Source organism: Alligator mississippiensis, chromosome 3 (assembly GCF_030867095.1).
Source record: "Alligator mississippiensis isolate rAllMis1 chromosome 3, rAllMis1, whole genome shotgun sequence".
NCBI lineage: Eukaryota > Metazoa > Chordata > Crocodylia > Alligatoridae > Alligator > Alligator mississippiensis.
The window spans coordinates 155,291,453-155,311,491 of record NC_081826.1 but is presented as its reverse complement, the minus strand read 5'-3'; the positions used below and the strand labels follow the sequence as shown (position 1 = coordinate 155,311,491).

General features: G+C 46.1%; 1 protein-coding gene across 2 annotated transcripts in view; it reads right to left on the bottom strand.

Moving 5' to 3' along the window:
• DNAH6 (dynein axonemal heavy chain 6) overlaps positions 1-20,039 on the bottom strand; it is a 289,163-nt gene that overhangs the window by 28,987 nt on the left and 240,137 nt on the right. For both annotated transcript variants that reach the window (XM_059724560.1, XM_059724561.1), the window contains exons 67-69: positions 17,527-17,673; positions 14,897-15,035; positions 5,712-5,831 (exon numbers count right to left, since the gene is read on the bottom strand). In XM_059724560.1, coding sequence (XP_059580543.1) covers positions 5,712-5,831; positions 14,897-15,035; positions 17,527-17,673 — 406 coding nt within the window. The remainder of the gene's footprint in view (positions 1-5,711; positions 5,832-14,896; positions 15,036-17,526; positions 17,674-20,039) is intronic.

Here is a 20,039-nt window from a genome sequence, read left to right as displayed (position 1 = left end):
TGGAGCCAGGACCAGGCAGTTCTCCTTGAGTGGCTAGTCACCATTTCCAAGGAGCAGCTCAAGAAGACTCACACATGGCACTTACTGGACCTGGTATTGGCAACAGGGGATGACATGGTAGGAGACTTACAGATCAGTGGTCACCTGGGGGACAGTGATCACCAAATAATAGAATTCATCATAAGACGTTGAGTGGGTAAGGTAACTAGTAGGGTGAAAGTGCTAGACTTTAGGAAAGCGGATTTCAATGAACTCAGGCGTTTAGTCAAGGACGCACTACAGAATAAGAGTTTTGAAGAGATGGGAGCCCAGGAAGGGTGGCTGTGCCTTAAGGAAATGATCCTTCGGGCACAGAGGGAGACGATCCTGATGCGGGGAAAAAGAGGGAAAGGGGCCAAGAGGCTTCCTTGGCTGACCAGAGAAATCCAGAGCAGCCTACGGGCAAAAAGGGTGGCGTATAAAAAGTGGAAACGGGGAGAGACTACTAAAGAGGAGTATACCTCCTCTGCTCGCGCTTGTAGGGAGGCAGTTAGACAGGCCAAAGCCACCATGGAGCTGAGGATGGCATCCCAAGTAAAGGATAACAAAAAATTGTTTTTTAGAAATATAGGGAGTAAAAGGAAGGCCCAGGGTGGAATAGGACCTCTACTAAATGGGCATAAGCAATTGGTGACGGACAGGGGGGACAAAGCTGAACTCCTCAATGAGTTCTTTGCCTCAGTGTTCCTAAGCGAGGGGCAAGACAAGTCTCTCACTGGGACTGTAGAGAGGCAGCAGCAGGGTGCCAGACTACCAAGCGTAGACCCTGAGATGGTGCAGAGTCACTTGGATGAAATGGATGCCTTTAAGTCAGCAGGCCCGGATGATCTCCATCCGAGGGTACTGAAGGCACTGGCTGACGTCATTGCACAGCCACTGGCGGGAATATTTGAACACTCATGGTGCACAGGCCAGGTCCGGGAGGACTGGAAAAGGGCCTATGTGGTCCCCATTTTCAAGAAGGGGAGGAAGGAGGACCCGGGCAACTATAGGCCAGTCAGTCTCACCTCCATCCTTGGCAAAGTCTTTGAAAAAATTATCAAGGCTCACATTTGCGAGAGCCCAGCAGGAAAAATTATGCTGAGGGGAAACCAGCACGGGTTCATAGCAGATAGATCATGCCTGACTAATCTAGTCTCTTTTTATGACCAGGTTACAAAACACCTGGACGCAGGAGTAGGAGTTGACGTTGTTTACTTAGACTTCAGGAAGGCCTTCGATACGGTATCCCACACCATAGTGGTGAACAAGTTAAGAGGCCGTGACTTGGATGACTACACTGTCCGGTGGGTGGCGAATTGGCTAGAGGGTCGCACCCAGAGAGTAGTGGATGGGTCAGTATCGACCTGGAAGGGTGTGGGCAGTGGGGTCCCGCAGGGCTCAGTCCTTGGACCGATACTCTTCAATGTCTTCATCAGCGACTTGGACGAGGGAGTGAAGTGTACTCTGTCCAAGTTTGCGGATGACACAAAACTGTGGGGGAGAAGTGGACACACCAGAGGGCAGGGAACAACTACAAGCAGACCTGGACAGGTTGGACATATGGGCAGAAAACAACAGAATGCAATTCAACAAGAAGAAATGCAAAGTGCTGCACCTAGGGAGGAAAAATGTCCAGCACACCTACTGCCTAGGAAATGACCTGCTGGGTGGCACAGAAGCGGAAAGGGATCTTGGAATCCTAGTGGACTCCAAGATGAGCATGAGTCGGCAGTGTGACGAAGCCATCAGAAAAGCTAATGGCACTTTATCGTGCATCAGCAGATGCATGACGAACAGATCCAAGGAGGTGATACTTCCCCTCTATCGGGCGCTGATCAGACTGCAGTTGGAGTACTGCGTGCAATTCTGGGCACCGCACTTCAAGAGGGATGCGGATAACCTGGAGAGGGTCCAGAGAAGGGCCACTCATATGGTTAAGGGCTTGCAGGCCAAGCCCTATGAGGAGAGACTAGAGAACCTGGACCTTTTTAGCCTCCGCAAGAGAAGGTTGAGAGGCGATCTTGTGGCTGCCTATAAGTTCATCACGGGGGCACAGAAGGGAATTGGTGAGGTTTTATTCACCAAGGCGCCCCCGGGGGTTACAAGAAATAATGGCCACAAGCTAGCAGAGAGCAGATTTAGACTAAACATTAGGAAGAACTTCTTCACAGTTAGAGTGGCCAAGGTCTGGAATGGGCTCCCAAGGGAGGTGGTGCTCTCCCCTACCCTGGGGGTCTTCAAGAGGAGGTTAGATAGGCATCTCGCTGGGGTCATCTAAACCCAGCACTCTTTCCTGCCTATGCAGAGGGTCGGACTCGATGATCTATTGAGGTCCCTTCTGACCCTAACATCTATGAATGAATCTATGAATTGCCCATCTATGTGCATTAGACTAAGTCCCAAAATGTTAGCTGTAGAAAAACCATGATAAAAAAAGTTTGGAGAAGGCAGTATCTCCAACCTTTTAGCCTAGCGGTAAATGCTCTTGCCCAGAGACCAGAAAACCTGGGTAGTAGGCCCCAGTCAGCTACATGAGACTTGAACCCATATCTCCTATTTACAAGCAAAGTTTCTTTTTGTATAAACAAGTGTACTCTTAATAAAACTTTAAAATCCATAACACCATTTCAAATCACACATCAAATTATATAACAGCAACTCAAAACACATAGTCTTACATCAGACTTACGCAACTGCTAACATATCTTCCTCCCCTGTACACTGCAGAATATCTACATCCCATTTACAAATGCAAAATATTACAATTCCATTTAACAGCTCATAATGTCCTCCCTTCCCATATAACTTGAAACCATTACAACACGTTACTACATACTGTCAAGACTTATGCTCCCCTCCCCAACATGTATCCAAAAAGAAGCAACCCCATATTTAAGATAGAAAAGAAAAACACACACACACAAAGGATACCTTATTTTCTTCTACCTGACTTTACATCCATTAGTATAACAAGTACACATACAACTCTAACCTCCATTCCACTAAACAAAAAACATGCTTCCAAGCAAAGTGCTCTAGCCACCTTGCCATAGACTAGCACTATTTAGAGAATTTCTCTGCCCCTTGTACTTAATATTCATGGGCTAAAACAAACACCTACTGGGAAAGTTTATGTCAGACTGGAAGCAAAGGCCCAGGCTAGAACGCAGGGCTGTAACCCACCGAGGGCAGTATCCATCTCACTGAAACATACATTCTGGCTTCCTCACTTCTTCCTAGCTCACATATTTCCCTTGACTGCCCAGTGGGTCAACTTCAAGAGGACTGCTGGAGAGCAGTCTGGGCAATGTCTGGCTTGTGGTCTGATGGTTAAAACACTCTTCCAGAAAGCAGGAAATATAGGTTCAAACTCCCTCTCAGTGTTGGGGGTCCTAGAATCATTGAAAATTTGGGTTGGAAGGAATCTCAGGAGGTCATCAAGTCCAACCCCGTGTGCAAAGCAGGACCCATCCCCAACAAGATCATTCCAGTCAGGGCTATGTCAACCCGAGCCTAAAAAACCTCCAAGGATTGAGATTCCACCACCTCTCTAGGTAGTCGGTTCCAGTGCTTCACCACCATCTTAGTGAGAAAGATTTTCCTAATATCCAACTTAAACCTCCCTTGCTGCAACTGAAGACAATTACCCCTTGTTCTGTTGTCTGTCACCAGTAAGAACAGTCTAGCTCTATCCTCTTTGGAGCCACACTTCAGATAGTTAAAGTCTACCATCAAATCTCCTCTCAGTCTTCTCTTCCGTAGACTAAATCAAACCCAGTGCCCTCAGCCTCTCCTCAGGAGCCATGTGCCCCAGCACCTGAATCATTTTCATTGCCCTCCATTGGACTCTCTCCAACTTGTCCACAAAACTGGACACTACTCCAGGTATGGCCTCACTAGTGCAGAATAGAGGGGAATAATTACTTCCCTTTACCCGCTGGCAATGCTCCTACTAATGCAGCTCAGTATGCTGTTAGCCTTCTTGGCAACAGGGGCACACCACTGATTCATATCCATCTTATTGTCCACTGTAACCCCAAGTCCTTTTCTGCAGAGCTGCTGCTTAGCTAGTCAGTCCCCAGGCTGTAGCAGTGCATGGGATTGTTCCATCCTAAGGGCAGGACTTTGCACATGTCCTTGTTGAATCTCATCCGATTTCTTTTGGCCCAATCGTCTAATTTATCTAGGTCACTCTGAAACCTAGCCCTACATTCCAGTGTATCTACTACACCCCCTAGCTTGGTGTTATCCACAAAATTGCTGAGGGTACAATCCATCCCATCTTCCAGTTTGTTAATGAAGATGTCGAACAAAACCAGGCCCAGGACTGACCCCTGGGGAACTCCTAGACATTTAGCCATTGATTACTACCCATTGGGACCAACAATCCAGCAAGCTTTCTAACCACCTTACAGTCCATTCATCCATCCCATACTTCCTCAGCTTGTCTGAAAGAATGCTGTGGGAGATGGTATCAAAAGCCTTGTTAAAGTCAAGGTATATTATGTCCGCTCCTTTCCCTACATCCACAGAGCCAGTTATTTCATCATAGAAGGTGATCAGGTTGATCAGACATGACTTGCCCTTGGTAAATCCAAGCTGACTGTTCCTAATCATCATCTTCTTCTCCAAGTGCTTATAACTGGATTCTTTGAAGAACTACTCCATTATTTTTCTGGGGACTGATGTGAGGCTGACTGGTGTGTAGTCTCCTGGATCCTCCTTCTTCCCTTTTTTGAAAGATGGGCACTAAATTTGCCCTTTTCCAATCATCCGGGACCTCCCCTGATTACCATGAGTTTTTAAATATAAGGGCGAGCATCTCTGCAATCACATCAGCCAACTCCCTCCATACAAGTTGGACTTGTATGTGTCCAACTTTTCTAAACAGTCCCTAATCTGGTCTTTCACCACTGTTGGCTGTGCACCTCCTTCCCAAACTGTGCTGTTAGGTATAGTAGTCTGGGAACTGACCTTGCCTGTGAAGACAGGTAAAAAACAGGCAACATGTAGTTCAGCCTCTTCCACATCATCTGTCACTAGGTTGCCTCCCCTATTCAATGGGGGACCCACATTTTCCCTGGCTTTCCTCTTGTTGCTGACATACTTGTAGAAACCCTTCTTGTTACTCTTCATGTCCCTGCTAGCTGCAACTCCAGTTGCGCTTTGGCCTTCCTGACTTCATGCCCAGGCAATGTTCTTATACTCCTCCTAAGTTGTTTGTCCAAGCCTCCACTTCTTGTAAGCTTCCTTTTTGTGTTTAAGCTCAGAGTCCTCTGCTAATCCAAGCTGGTCGCTTGCCCTTTTCCTCAGCATGGGGGCACAAGGAGGGGCTAGAGTGCACTTTACTGGCTAAAGTACAAAAAAGTCTCTGCTATAAACTCACTGAGAACTTAAGGCAAATCTCCTAGTGCAAATGTGCATGTAAATAATTACTCAAATGAGAATTGAATTTGCAAGTCTTCAGAAGTGCATAATAGACCTTACAGTTCAAAGAGGGCTAAGCAACAGTAAATGACACTGGATTCATCATGGAAGTTAACATTTTTCTGCAATATAGACAACTCTACAATTCATAAAATTGTAACAATGTGTGGTAAATGGATGTAATTCCAGATACTGGACATGTATTTCTATATTCAGGTTTTTCACTGATCTAAAAAGTCCTCTCTAATTCCAAATGCATTTACCTGATTCTGAGTATTTGTAATCATCTTCTAATGTTTCAGGAGCAAAAAACCGCTTTAAGATTGTGTGTAGACATCTCTGGTCCCAGGTGTCTGTAACTCGCCCTCCATAAGTAATTTCACCTGTAAAATGTATAAGAATTCATATAACAATTCACATATAAAGCAGCCTTCACTTTTTAAAACTTCACCTCTCATCTTCACTACAATCCATTACAGCATGGTTTTTCTATGACTATTATGGAAATAAGAGTGTTTAACTGTCAAGATTTTTTTCTTACTGTTAAACTGACAGCTAATACAAGATGACATTGCAATACATCTAACTCAAGTAATAAAAATCAGGCAAATACTAATATTTCACCAAGTTACACAGACAATTACATGCCTAATTTGAGCATGTAATTACTTCAGATGTATATGCAAACTAGGTACTGAATTTTATATACCTAATTAACCATCTACATGCACAGGTACTCCATTTGCTGTGTAATTAGGAACTGCACATGCAAAATAGGCACACAAGTTTGCAAAAATTTTACATGTTTTGCATAAATTTTCCAATTTTATACTTGAAAATTCTGGATCCAAAGGCAATAAGATAATGTGCTACCTAATATTCTCCTTTATGGGACTATCTTCTGTCCTAACTTCTGATATCTAAGGATCATCTCAAATGTATCCATTGGTGTAGAAGGTCTGGACACAACTCTCATGCTAACCAAGTATTTTCAAAGCTATGTTGAAGCACTGACTTCTTTTTGTTGGCATATGTACTCATAGGGTGCATCCAGATGAGCCCATATATTCCTCTTGCAGCATCTCAGACCCCTTTGAGACATTGCAAGGGGCATGTGAAGGAATGAGAAAATGTTCCCCGCGCTGCAAATTTGCTTTTAACACTGTAGACATATCAATAAAACATTGCCCAACTGATTGCTGTCTCTCTGTCTCACTCTCTCTCTTTGTAGTGGTCTTTTGTTTTAATTGTGGAGGAAAGTGGATTTTGAGGTATTTTACAGAGTGACTCTGGGATTTATTTTATCAGGGATTTTTCAGTTGTCCAATAGGAAACACCAGAATTCCTGCTAGGGAGGCCAGTGGCAGGACCCTGCCTGCACCTTGGACCTAGCTGACTGTGGCTGACCTCCAGGCCATTTGGGGCCAGGAGGACATGCTTTGACAGTTCAAAGCAGGGCACCACACCTGGAACATCTTCTGGGCAATAGCTGCCCACATGGCCGTGCAGGGGGCACACATGGCAGTAGTGCTGCACAAAGGCCAACCCTGCAGCCACAGCCCACTGGCAGCTGGCCCAGAGGGGCAGATGCCTCTACTGGCTGTGCAGTCCCCATTCGGGTCTGACAGGTGCATAGCAGATTATAGCCAGGCAGCAGCCCTCACTGCCAGACTGCTGCAGTGGGTAGAGGGTGCAGGGAACTCTCAGGGCAGCTTCAGCAGTCCAGCTGGCACAAGGGGTAGTGTCCTCAGGTACCAATTGGCAGGCCCCAGAAGCTTCTGAGAGTAAGTAGCCCTGAACTACTTGCCAAGGTAGCTTTTTGTACTGACAGGGCCAGGACAGGGCAGCTTTTTATACTGCTTGGGACAGCATAGGTGCTGGCACTGGGCTCTAGCTCCCCCTGGCTGCACATCTGGGAGGAGCCAGTGAGGGTTATTTTGCCCCAAGTGGCACAATTTCCTCCACAACAAAGTGCATGTCCAAGCACACGCGCTGAGGCAAAAAGCCCTGGCTCAAATTTGCACCGCTTCTATTTGAGCTGCTGCAAGCGCACGTGCTTACATGTGTGGATGCGCCCATAAAGGTTTACTACTGATTCAATAATATTGAACAATATACATGACCCAAAAAGAGGTCTCCATAAGGAAACTCAAGCACTTCCATCCAGCAGGGCAAATTAAGAGAGGGATCATTTAAAAAAAAAATAAAAATTGGGCAATGAATTTTTCTATTGCTTCCATGTCATTTACCTCAAGCAAATATTTGAGATATGGTGAGCATTATGGAAAAAAGTTTAGAGGGGAAGAAATAGAGACAAATAGAAAATTACCTATTCCCTTAATCTGGTTTAAGACCGGAGTTGGGAGCAGCTTCCTGCTGAAGGATAGGGCTGCAGAGGAATGAAGATCAGGCTGGAGTACTCTACATGGAGGTGGATGGATGATTTGGGAATTGCAGCTTTGCAGAATTCCTCTTTAATGTATGATGATTTTCCTATTCAAGAGTTTTTTCTGGAATACTTAGTATAGTGTATCCTACAACAAATACACTAATGATTCCGTGTATAATTTATAGTGATACCATATTTTCCTGTTTTCAGAAGCAGGCAGATATGGTAAAAGAAGAAGAGGAGAAGTGGTATTGTCCTGAATTGATTGGTTGTTCTAAGCCAAATCTGAAAAGCTTGTATTTATCTTCAGGAGTTTAGGAGATGGGTTACCAAATCACATGTTCTGAGAACCCTGACTATTTAAAGTTAGATGGTACATAAGAAAATTAAGCAAAAAGGGGCAGAGTAAAAAGGGAATTGGAATGGTCATGCTCAACTTGAACCTGGGCAACAATTTATTATGAACAAAAAACAAATTCAGAAGGATCAATGTTCATATGCTTGCCCTCCCTAAGAAAATAGACAATGCCGACTAAATGAACCAAAGCTAGATTTAAGATGACAGGAATTTTGCCCTATGCAACATTCATGTAATCTCCATAAGCTGACACTGAAGTAAAATCAATTATCTGTAAACAAGCATTTAATACACATGGATGAATAAACAAATCTTTACAACTTATACTGACAAAGTACTTTCACTGCAATTTGTGCCACAGAAGGGGCTTCACTTAGCAAGCAAGCTTGAAAGCACTTGTACTCATCTTTGAAAATTTTCAGTAGTTTTAATCTTCAGCTTGACAAAACACAAAACAGAATAATGAGCATATGAAAAAAAAAATCTTTTAAATGTCATATATACGTATCTATTTTGTCAAGTATTTACTTTATGACAAAACCAATTCTAACATTGTAGAATGCCATAGGCAAATGACAGACCTATGGGAATTGTAATATTTAGTAAAAATAAAATCTAAATACCATGATGTAGATCGGAGACATTTTCACAATTCAGGGCTAATCTAGGAGGAGCTATTAGCATTAATGATCAGGTGCATTGGACAGCTATGTTTGCCTAAAGAATACAAATGTGTTTCTCACTTGTTCCGCAAATTCTACTTATAATAGACACTTTCTGGGATAGATTTTACTTCTTTATATAATCACCCATTTCTTATTCTCTCTTATAATTATAAACTACCATTTTTTCCTCTTTGTAGCATACCCCATGAACAATTTTAAAAGGAATATTATTAAACTGTAAGAAAACAAATTACCTGAACTCCTGAAAACCACAATTATATACCACCCCACCTTGGGTTAGCCCTACCTGCATGATGCTGAATGCCTTGCATTTATAGCTGTTGTATTTTCCAAGACGGGTATCTCCCCACTGCCAGATCACTCCAGGTTTACAACAGTGCATCTACCCCAAAATCAATGTACTTATTCATTCCTGAAGAGTTACTCAAGTTTGTATTTTCTACTTTTGAACAGAGACTTTCCTAGCAGATCTTGATATCCTTATGAACTAAATATTAATAATCGCGAGACTAGATTTGACTGCTGCTCTGCAGTAACTGAAGAACATTTGCAATCACTTCTATTTGTCTCTATAGGTGGTGTACAGAAACTCAAGAAGGAGGTAAAAAAAGTGCAGTAATAGCGAACAGCTAAAAGTACAACCAGTGATGAGCTTCATAACTAACTAAGAGGACACAGAGGATAGAATACCACCTACAAACTTATCCCGCCAAGAGTGAATGATGTAGAATGGGAATGACTTTGTTCACATTAAAATTAAAAAAAAGAAAAAAAGAAAAAGAAAAAAACCCTGTATTTCAAACAAATGGTGAATCAACTAACAAAACTAGGAGGGGTTATTTGGAAAGAATTATGAATGAAGAGCACCTATGGAAGGAAACTGCAAACTGGATTATGACTCGATTGATTGTATGTAGTAGGAAAAAGCCACAGAAGCACTTAGGAAAACAAAAAATGAAAAAAGTATTTGGGCCAGATAAAGTGCCAGTACACATGCTGAAACTGCTGGGAATGGAAGGTATCTTTACTTGTTTTTTTGGTTATATTAGTTGGAGAAAACACTGACCCAATGGTATAAAAATGTTGGGGTATTTATTTTTAATTGGCACATGCTGTGGTTTCTCCTTTAAACTGTTGCACGCTATGAAACTCTGAGAGAAGATTATTGACAAGCACGTTTAAGAGAACGTTGTTGAAAAGTATCTGTGTGGAACTGCTGAAATTTGGAAGTGGCAACATGTTTTCTGAATGGGAAGAAGAACAACATTCACTGCATACATTTTCCTGGAGAAACTCATAGGAGGAAGGCAGCAACTTAATATGGACTTTGTAGACCTTCAAAAGAACAATGATCTGGTACAAAGAGTTAGTTTGGTGAAGCCTGTACAGGCAGATGTGCCAGAAGTATATATACCTCCTACTGAGGAAATATATGATGAAATGACCTCTAGAGAATCAATAGAGGTTAGAATGGAGAACAATAAAAGATAGTTTCCCATTATGGATCACTGTGGAGCCCACTTCTATTTGCAATGGTAAGGGATGTGATACCTGAGAATACACAAAGAGAACTGCCTTAAAGTATGAGTGGGAGGAAGCGGCTGAGTGGGAGCCGGGCTGGGTCTCGCCCCGCTCAGGCCCCTACTTTGCCTAGCCCCCCAGGGAGCCACGCGAACAGGCTGCGCGAACAGGTGTGCTTGTCTGCCAGTGCGTGAGTTAGCGTGGAGTTCGCGCAGGAGGGCCTGAGGCCCTGCCTGTGCACCCCCACTCTAGGGAAGCCAGTCTCATCTGTAGCCAGCATACCAGCAGCATGATGCGGATGGGCACACAATGCACCCCGAGGGTCCCCTCGGGATCTGCGGCCCGCCCCCTACCCCACCACCTCAGAGACAGTCACCCAGACGGAGCCCCTGGTTCCGGGCTCCACGCAGATGGAGCCGCTGGCTCTCGGCTGCGGGGGCTGCCTGTCCCTTTTTCAGGCTCTGAGGCCCAGGAGCATGGCTACCTCCCCTTGTGGGGTCTGTTCCCTTTTGGGGTCTCTGGCATGCCAGCTGGAGGAGCTCCAGGCCACAGTCCAGAGACTGCGTTCCATCAGAGACTGTGAGCGGGAGATTGACTCCTACTGCCAGGCCCTTCTCCCCTGGGAGATAAAGGGTAGACCACGGTCTCCCTCCAGGACCAGGGAGGACTCCGGGACCTCCTATTCTGTCCAGTCAGGGGGATGGACCAAGGGGGTCAAGGGCCCTAAGGCCCGCCGCACCAAGGCCCCTGCCCCGCCAGAGCTTAGCAACAGGTATGAACCTCTTGCAGTCCCAGCTGAGCCTGCTGAGTTGCCAGCTCCTGCAGGAAACAGGCTCAATTGCAGCTCCTGCCCCCGCTCTCCCCAAGACAAAACGCAGTGTTTGTTGTGGGAGACTCCATCCTGAGGGGGACTAAGGGGGTAATCTGCTGCCCTGACCCCTTAGCCCGGGAAGTCTGCCGATTCCTGAGGGCCCGCATCCGAGGCATTGCGGAGAAGATCCCTAAGCTCCTCCAGCCCACAGACCACTATCCCATGCTCCTTATTCATGTGGGCACCAATGACATGGCTCAGAGCGCTCCCAGCTGGGTCATGAGCTGCTACAGGGATTTGGGAGCAGGGCTAAAGTGTCTGGGGGCACAGGTGGTGTTCTCTTTGATCCTCCCAGCCTCAGGCTATGGGCTGAGGAGGGAGAGGAGGATCCAGGAAGTCAACCAAAGGCTGTGGCACTGGTGTCATCGGGAAGGCTTTGGCTTCCATAACCACAGCCCGCTCTTTGGTGAGACAGGCAGCGAGCTGCTGGGAAGAGATGGCCTCCACCTCTCTCCCCCAAGGAGAAGGCTCTTCTCAGCCAAAGTGACTGACCTGCTCCACTGGGCTTTAAATTAAGCCCTCCGGGGGATGGGTGGACCACTGCTACTGCTGGCCCGCTGAGCAACCCCTGCAAAGCCAGCATGCCAAGGCACTTAAGGGAGCCCACCCCTGCCCCAGCCCTGGTACAATCTGTGGGCAAGGCAAGAGCCCCCAAGGGGACACTTGCGTGCCTATACACAAATGCCAGGAGCTTGGGGAATAAGCAGGAGGAACTCGTCCTCCTGCTTAACACAAATAATTATGATGTCATAGGGATAACAGAGACCTGGTGGGACTCCACCCATGACTGGACCATGGGTATAGATGGCTATACCTTGTACAGGAGAGACTGAGTAGATAAAAGGGCGGGGGTGTAGCTCTCTATGTTAAGGAAAGCTACGCACCCCTGCAAGCTGATGTTGGTGACCAGGGTGGACAACTGGAAACCCTCCGGGTTAAAATCCATGGAGAACACGGCACAGGGGACACAATGGTGGGAATCTACTACCTACTACAGACCTCCCACCCAAAGTCAAGAGCTTGACCAGGAGTTTGCCCGGGAACTGACTGAGGCCGCATGCTCCAGGACCATGGTTGTCATGGGTGACTTCAATTACCAAGACATCTTGTGGGAGGATCACTCAGCAAAATCCGAGTGGTCGCAAAGATTCCTATCGTGCATGGATGACCTCTACCTGACTCAAGAAGTTGACAGGCCAATGAGAGGTAAAGCGCTGCTCAACCTGGTACTGGCTACTGGGGATGACCTAATTGTAGACGTAGTGATTAATGGGAAGCTGGGTGACAGCAACCACAAGCTGATCACCTTCACCATCCGCCATAAAGCTGGCAAGTCAGTTAGCAACACTGAAGTCCTTGACTTCAGGAAAGCCGACTTTGACAAGCTCAGGAGGCTTGTCAGTTTGGCCCTAAGGGACCATGACCCCAGGGGGAGGGGAGTCCAGGAAGAGTGGTTGCTCCTCAAGGGGGCGATCCTCATTGCACATGCTAATTCTATTCCATCTCAGAGGAAAGGCAGCAAGAGGGCACAGCAGCCCCCCTGGCTCTCCAGGGATCTAGCAGACCTCCTGAGGCTAAAAAGAAAGGCCTACAAAGGATGGAGGATGGGATTCACCTCCAAGGAGGAATATTCTGCACTGATCCGGTCCTGCAGGGAGCAAACCAGGAAAGCCAAGGCTGCAACTGAACTCCAACTAGCTTTGAGCATCAAGAACAATAAAAAGTCCTTTTTCAGATATGTGGGGAGCTGGAGGAAAAGCAAGGGCAATATTGGACCCCTGCTGAACCAGATGGGACAACTGATGCCCGGTAAAAAACTAACCTATTAAATGGGTACTTTGCGTCAGTCTTTCATTAGTCCCATGGGACGTCCATGCCCGCTACAGGACAGGGAGGTCCGGGTGAGGGAGATCTCTTGCCTTCCATCAATGCGGAGCTCATAAAGGAACACCTTGAGAGGCTGGATACCTTCAAGTCAGCTGGCCCTGACAATCTACACCCCAGGGTACTCAAGGAGCTGGTGAGCATCATAGCCCAGCCCCTGGCATGGATCTTTGAGAAGTCCTGGCACTCTGGTGCAGTGCCCGAAGACTGGAAGAAGGCCAATGTGGTGCCTATCTTCAAGAAAGGGAGAAAAGTGGATCTGGCAAACTATAGGCCCATCAGCCTGACTTCTATCCCAGGGAAGATCTTAGAAAAGTTTATTAAAGAAGCCATCCTTAGTGGAGTAGCCGATGCCAACATCCTGAGGGATAGCCAGCACAGGTTTGTTACAGGTAGGTCTTGCTTGACCAATCTCATTTCCTTTCATGACCAGGTGACCTATCACCTGGACAAGGGAGAAGAGATATCTTGACTTCAAAAAAAGCCTTCAATCTGGTATCCCATGATCATCTCTTGGCGAAACTGGCCAGTTGTGGCCTTGGGTCCACTGCGATCTACTGGCTGGGAAATTGGCTCCGTGGTCAGACCCAGAGGGTGATAATTGATGGAAGTCAATCGTCATGGTGCCCTGTGACCAGTGGGGTCCCCCAAGGCTCTGTCCTTGGACCCATATTGTTCAACCTTTTCATTAATGATGTGGACATTGGAGTCAGAAGCAGATTAGCCAAGTTCACCGAGGACACCAAGCTTTGGGGCAAAGCATCCACACCTGAAGACAGGAGGGTGATCCAGGCTGACCTGGACAGGCTCAGAAAATGGGCAGATGAGAACTTGATGGTGTTTAACACTGAAAAATGCAAGGTTCTCCACTTTGGGAGGAAATACCTGCAGCATCCTTATAGGCTCAGCAGTGCTATGCTGGCTAGTACTATGGAAGAAAGAGACTTGGGGGTCATCATTGACCACAAGATGAACACGAGCCTGCAATCCGATGCTGTGGCTAGTAAAGCGACCAAAACACTGGCTTGCATCCATAGATGCTTCTCAAGCAAATCCCGGGACGTCATTCTCTCTTTGTACTTAGCCTTGGTGAGGCCGCAGCTGGAGTACTGAGTCCAGTTTTGGGCCCCACAATTCAAAAAGGATGTGGAGAAGCTTGAGAGAGTCCAGAGAAGAGCCACGTGCATGATCAGAGGTCAGGAAAACAGACCTTACGATGACAGACTGAGAGCTATGGGGCTCTTTAGCCTGGAAAAGCGCAGGCTCAGGGGCGATCTGATGGCCACCTATAAGTTTATCAGGGGTGACCACCAGTATCTGGGGGAACGTTTGTTCACCAGAGCGCCCCAAGGGATGACGAGGTCAAAAGGTTATAAACTACTGAAAGACCATTTCAGGCTGGACATAAGGAAGACTTTCTTTACTGTCTGCCCAGCTCAGGCCCTGAGTTTATATCTTGCAAGCCCTGGCCCTTTTGGATCATGTGGCTCCCTTGACTGGCCTCTGCCTCACCTGGAGCCTGCTTCTCCTTCAGACTGCCTTTCCTTAAAGTAGCAGGAGCACCTAGTTTTATTCCCAGCCTATTGTAACTTTGTTCTTATCAACATTAGCCCCTATACAAATTATTGGCATAAACCTGCTAAGTGGCTTTATGTACATATATAGCTCAATGATGCTAATTTTTATTAAGGAATGCTAATAGCAGATAACTGTTAACACTGCAGTCTCAGTTTTGTTACCTGTTATGTAAGTCAGGGCATCCCATGGAATTTTTCCTTCTTGACAGTAAAGGTTTAGGTTCAGCAAGGCACATTCTCTGTCACTGTCATTGAATTCATAGCAGATGTTCCAGCCAAGAGGTCCAAATTTTTTCCTCTCCTTGAATATTAAAAGCAAAATTGAATAAACTGACTTTACTCAGGGTACCCAGAGCTACTCTCCTACATAATAGTTGTAATGTAGTTTTGTTTTTATTTTGCAATTTAAGCATATATTAAAAGGAATGATAACGGACTAGATAGAGCTTAAGGCACAGCCCTGAACAGGTGGTTTCACTGCCCTGTGAGTAGCTGCTAGAAGCACTTGTCCCCTCTGAATCAGTAAATTCCAGCTGGCCAATATTATCTGCAAAACTGCAATGCACCCTGCAGTAAGTCAGCTGAGCTTTGGTTCCAATCAATCTCCACCTGTTACTGTGTATGAAAATGTAAATGATTAGTTCTTAGCCACTCAGGTCAGATTCTGAGACCGTCCTTCCCTGCCATAACAGATTTATCTCCTAACTTTTAATCTCACTGTTGTTTGGAAAGTTTATGTAATTCATAATCTTTCAAAATAACTCAGTTTGATTTTTTTTTTCTAAATGAGATAAATGCAAATGTTTCAGCATTCATGAATAATCTGACAACAGCAACCTGAAAGGCTAAAAAAGGGGGGGGGGGGGGGGGAAATCAGTAAGTATACAGATCTTTCCTTCATGCTTCCAAAAAGATTTAGTAACAAGTAAGGCCCCATACAAACATTCAGTTTCTCCTGGGAGTCACTGTTTTCCCAGGAGAAACCATGCATGTAGAAGTGTTCAGGTTTTTTCTCTAGGGTAAAAATGGCCACTCCAAGAGAAAAATAACCCAGGAACAACCAGGGTTAAATCACTCCCAGGAGAGTTTCTCCTGGGACAGCCAATGTCTGTACATGCCATGGGTTCTGTCAAAACAGAACATAATCCTCCAGCATCTCCCCTTCACCCTCAGGAAGACTGTGTCATTTGCTGATGTTGGCCTGCCTACCTCTTTCTGGGCCAAACTCCCACCTCTCTCACCTGCCACACCTTGATGGAAAAATGATTATGATGTTACTGAAGTGGGAGGCTGCCATTTAAGACTTCTATGACAAGGGGTGATATCCCCAGCTCTGAACCTTCCCTTACACTGGGCCCGTGCCTTGCAAATTGCATCCCAGGCAGCTAACCTGACCTGTACCCTTCTCCCTCTCTGGCTGTGGTCCCCTCTCTGGGACCTCTGACTCCCTCTTAGGCCTTGGCCCCGCCCTCGGGCCAGTCAGAATCCCAAGCCTCTTCTTCTGGGCATCCCTTGCTGTGGGCCCCTGGCCCTTTTGACCCCCTCTTGGGTCCTGGCCTCAGCATTGACCAGTCAAGGGTCCAGTCAATCAGGTCTGAGCAGCTTGCCTTCTCTTCCTCAAAATTCCACTGGATCAAGTGAGCCTCAGGTCTCTCAAGGATCTCACTGGTCTGGGCTTTCCCCAGCCAGGACTGCATAGGGGCTGGAGGTTATCAGGCACCACCTACCCACCTTTTACCTGCAGGTTCACGGTTCTGGCATTTCCTGGGGCTGCTGCACCACCTGAAGTCCCACCAGGCCTCCCTACCCCGGCAGGGTGCAGTTTTAGGTCATGCCCAGGACCTGGGGCTTACTTCATCCCCATAGCCCCAGCCATATGCCTCCAAGTTGGTCCTGGCCCAAAGAGCTCAGCAGGAAGATATTCTTTCCTTCTGGCTGGTCTTCAAACTGCTCCCCCTTAGCACAGAGAGCTGGGCATTAAATGACCACCCTCATCAGACACCTGCCATCTTCCTGGCCTAGTCCTTAAAGTGGCAGGTACCAACAGTGCCCTGCCACAGGCAGGTATCTATTGATATAAAAAATATTTTTGTCCATCATTAAATTATGAATACTATTCACTCAGAAATTCCTAAAGTTACTGGACAAAACCTGAAGCCCATATTTAGGTTTTACTGAACTCTCTCTCAAGGAAACTTTTGTTAACTTTAATGGACATTTGTCTGACTAATGATTGACCAAACACTAAGCAAAAAGTTCTCGTTCTGTTCCTATTTAAACACAGCATTGTTCAGTTTTTCAGTAATCAGGCTGAAAGTGGAATAATGAAATCAGCACAGTTATTCTTCTAGTGCCACCAGGTGTCCCTCTGAAAATTCAATTTAGTGTGAGCTACTTCAGTTTAAAACCTTCAGAATTATCCTGATGGATTGTTGGTTAACTAGAATTCCCCGTAAATTAAATGTCTGCTCCAACAGAAACCTCCAGAGACATTGCTGTATTTACAATAATTAATATGTAGCAGACATTTAAATATAGACTTTTGGAAGGAAACAATTATAATCCTAATTCAATTATATTGAATTATAACTAGTTTAACTGAGAAGAGAGGCTTTTCATTAGTAAAAGAAATGTAAGTGTCTAGTTTCTTAAAATTAAAGCTAAATTATCTTTGCAGAAGCTTGCTATCCCTACTGTACAGCTATGAATAAATTAGATACATTCTAAACAGATTAAGTGAACTAATTTTTAATTTCAGTTCAGTACCTCTGAACTAATAATATAAGTTATACCTGGATAATAGCATGGAAGAAGCAAATGCCAAAAATAATTTTTCTCCATTTTTTGCCAAGGATATTTTCCTCAAAAAATGTAGCTGTCATTTCTGTAAATGCTCGCCTGATATTTGCACGAAGTCCCTTTGGAGGCTCATTGGTTACCTAGATTTAGAAAAATAACCACTTCTGGTTATATATTCAAATCTGCTTTCCATTTTTATACTGTAGTGCTGTCAAACTAATATAGAAACAGTTATCTGCACATAAGCTGCATTTTTTACACAGTGGAGACTCATCTACATTATGCTTTAGGTTTTCACCAAATGAGCAAGCTGATTATTTACCCTAGGAAATATATGGAAATAAAAAGATATATTATGAAAACAAGGAAATTTGGAGCAGAAAGAAACTGGAAATGAAATGTATTGAAACAAATGGGTATAAATATGCAACAAATTAGCAAGAGGAGCAATTGAAATGAGGCTGTTGAGTAAACACTGTTGCTATTTCAGTGCTTTATTTAGATGTAACAATTTCCAGCTTCTGAATCCTGGTTCAGTAGAAGGTTGTCCTATTTATCAGAAAGAGTGGCCAGCCAACACCCACCAATATCTTGATTTAAATGGACTAGGGTTATAAGGTGCAATAGGGACAGCTGAATTTAGCTGTGAGTTCTTCTGTTAGAAGTTTGTCCTTCACTTCTGATGCTGTAGGATATTCTATTTGCTTTGTCACTGGCTCCTTTTGTGAAAAGCCGCAGCTTGCAAGTCTTACATATTTTTGGACTACGCTGCAAGTTGTTTACTATTAGAAGGGGAAGCATATTTCCTGGCTGCTGCTAGGTACAAGTGTTTGCTATGATAATGGGCCTTTGTAATATGGCCTTTTGGCTAAGATCAAGTGAGACCCAGCCAGCCCCAGGGTGGGCAACAACAGACCGGAGGCATGGCAGGACCACAGACTGCAACTGCAAAGACAACCCCGGTGCCAACGCTATGACTCAGCAGCAGCCTCCCACATCCAGGATCTATACCAGGCCAACCATCCCAAAGGTGGTGAGAGAAATCCTGGAGGGTCCCTCAGCTTTCTGCCAGGTCCCCCAGGAGACTTTGTTTACCTATTCCAGCAGGGTCTTCAACCCACCAGCAGAAGCCACCATCCTATGCCCTGCGACCATAGAAGCTCTGCTTCCTGCCCCCACTGCAGAGGGGTGTAAAGGCATCCTTGAACCGCAGGAGGTGGAAACCTGCCTCAAGAGAACCAGGGACACCGTTCCTGGCAGATACAGCATCAGGTACAGCCTCCTGAGGAAGCACGACCCGGGCTGCCATGTTTTCTCTTTTATCTTCAACAGGTACAGAGAGTTCTAGCACATGTCCATAGCCTGGAAGAGGGCCATGATGGTCCTCATTCACAAGAAGGGAGACCCAACAAACCCAGGAAACTGGAGACCCATTGCCCTGTGCTCCACCATCATGAAGCTGTATGCCAGCTGCCTGGTGGCTCATATCACCAACTGGGCGGTGAACAGCGGGGCCATCAGTTGGACCCAGAAGGGCTTCATGTCGATGGAGGGCTGCTATGAACACAACTTCACCATCCAGATGCCCCAGGACAATGCCCAGAGGACCAGGAAGCAGTGCGCAGTGGCGTGGCTGGACATCTCCAATGCCTTCAGCTCTGTGCCCCACCGCCACATCTTCAACACCCTCCAAGAGCTCAGCCTACCAGACAGCATCACCAACCTGGTGTGGGAGCTCTATGACAGGTGCACCATGACTGTCCAAGCCAGCAATGGAGAGACTGACAAGATCCCCATCCAATCAGGGGTGAGACAGCGCTGCCCCCTCAGCGCCATCATTTTCAACTTGGCCATGGAACCACTCCATTGGGTTGTGATGGGCGGCCCTAGTGGGCTCAACCTGTATGACCAGAAGTTGAGCATCCTGACCTACACCGATGACCTTGTCCTCCTCGTGAACAATGTTGCCCAGCTGCAGCAGATGCTGGACATGACATCTGAAGCAGCCAGGTGAATGGGCCTGTGCTTGAACGTCGCCAAATGCACTTCCCTGCACATTGATGGCAGGCAGAAGAGCCATGTCCTGGACTCCACCCTCACGATCCAGGGACAGGCAATGAGGCACCTGTGCAACGGCGAGGCCTACTGACACCTCAGGATGTCCACTGGCCATCGGGCCAAGCAGATGCCGGAGGAGACCATCAATGGGATCATGCAGGATGCCCACAAGCTAGATTTGTCCTTGCTGGCCTCCTGGCAGAAGATAGACACAGCGAACACTTTCCTCAACCCCCACATCTCATTCATCCTGAGAGGCTCAGTGGTCCTCAGGACCCCCTCTCAAGAAGGCGAAGGCCGAGATCCAAAAGCTGCTAAAGAAGTGGTTGCATCTGCCGCTGAGGGCCAGCAATGAGATCCTGCACATCCTCTACCAGAAGGGAGGTGCCAACATCCCCTGCATGGTTGACCTCTGTGACATCGTGGTCGCCACCCATGTCTTCCACCT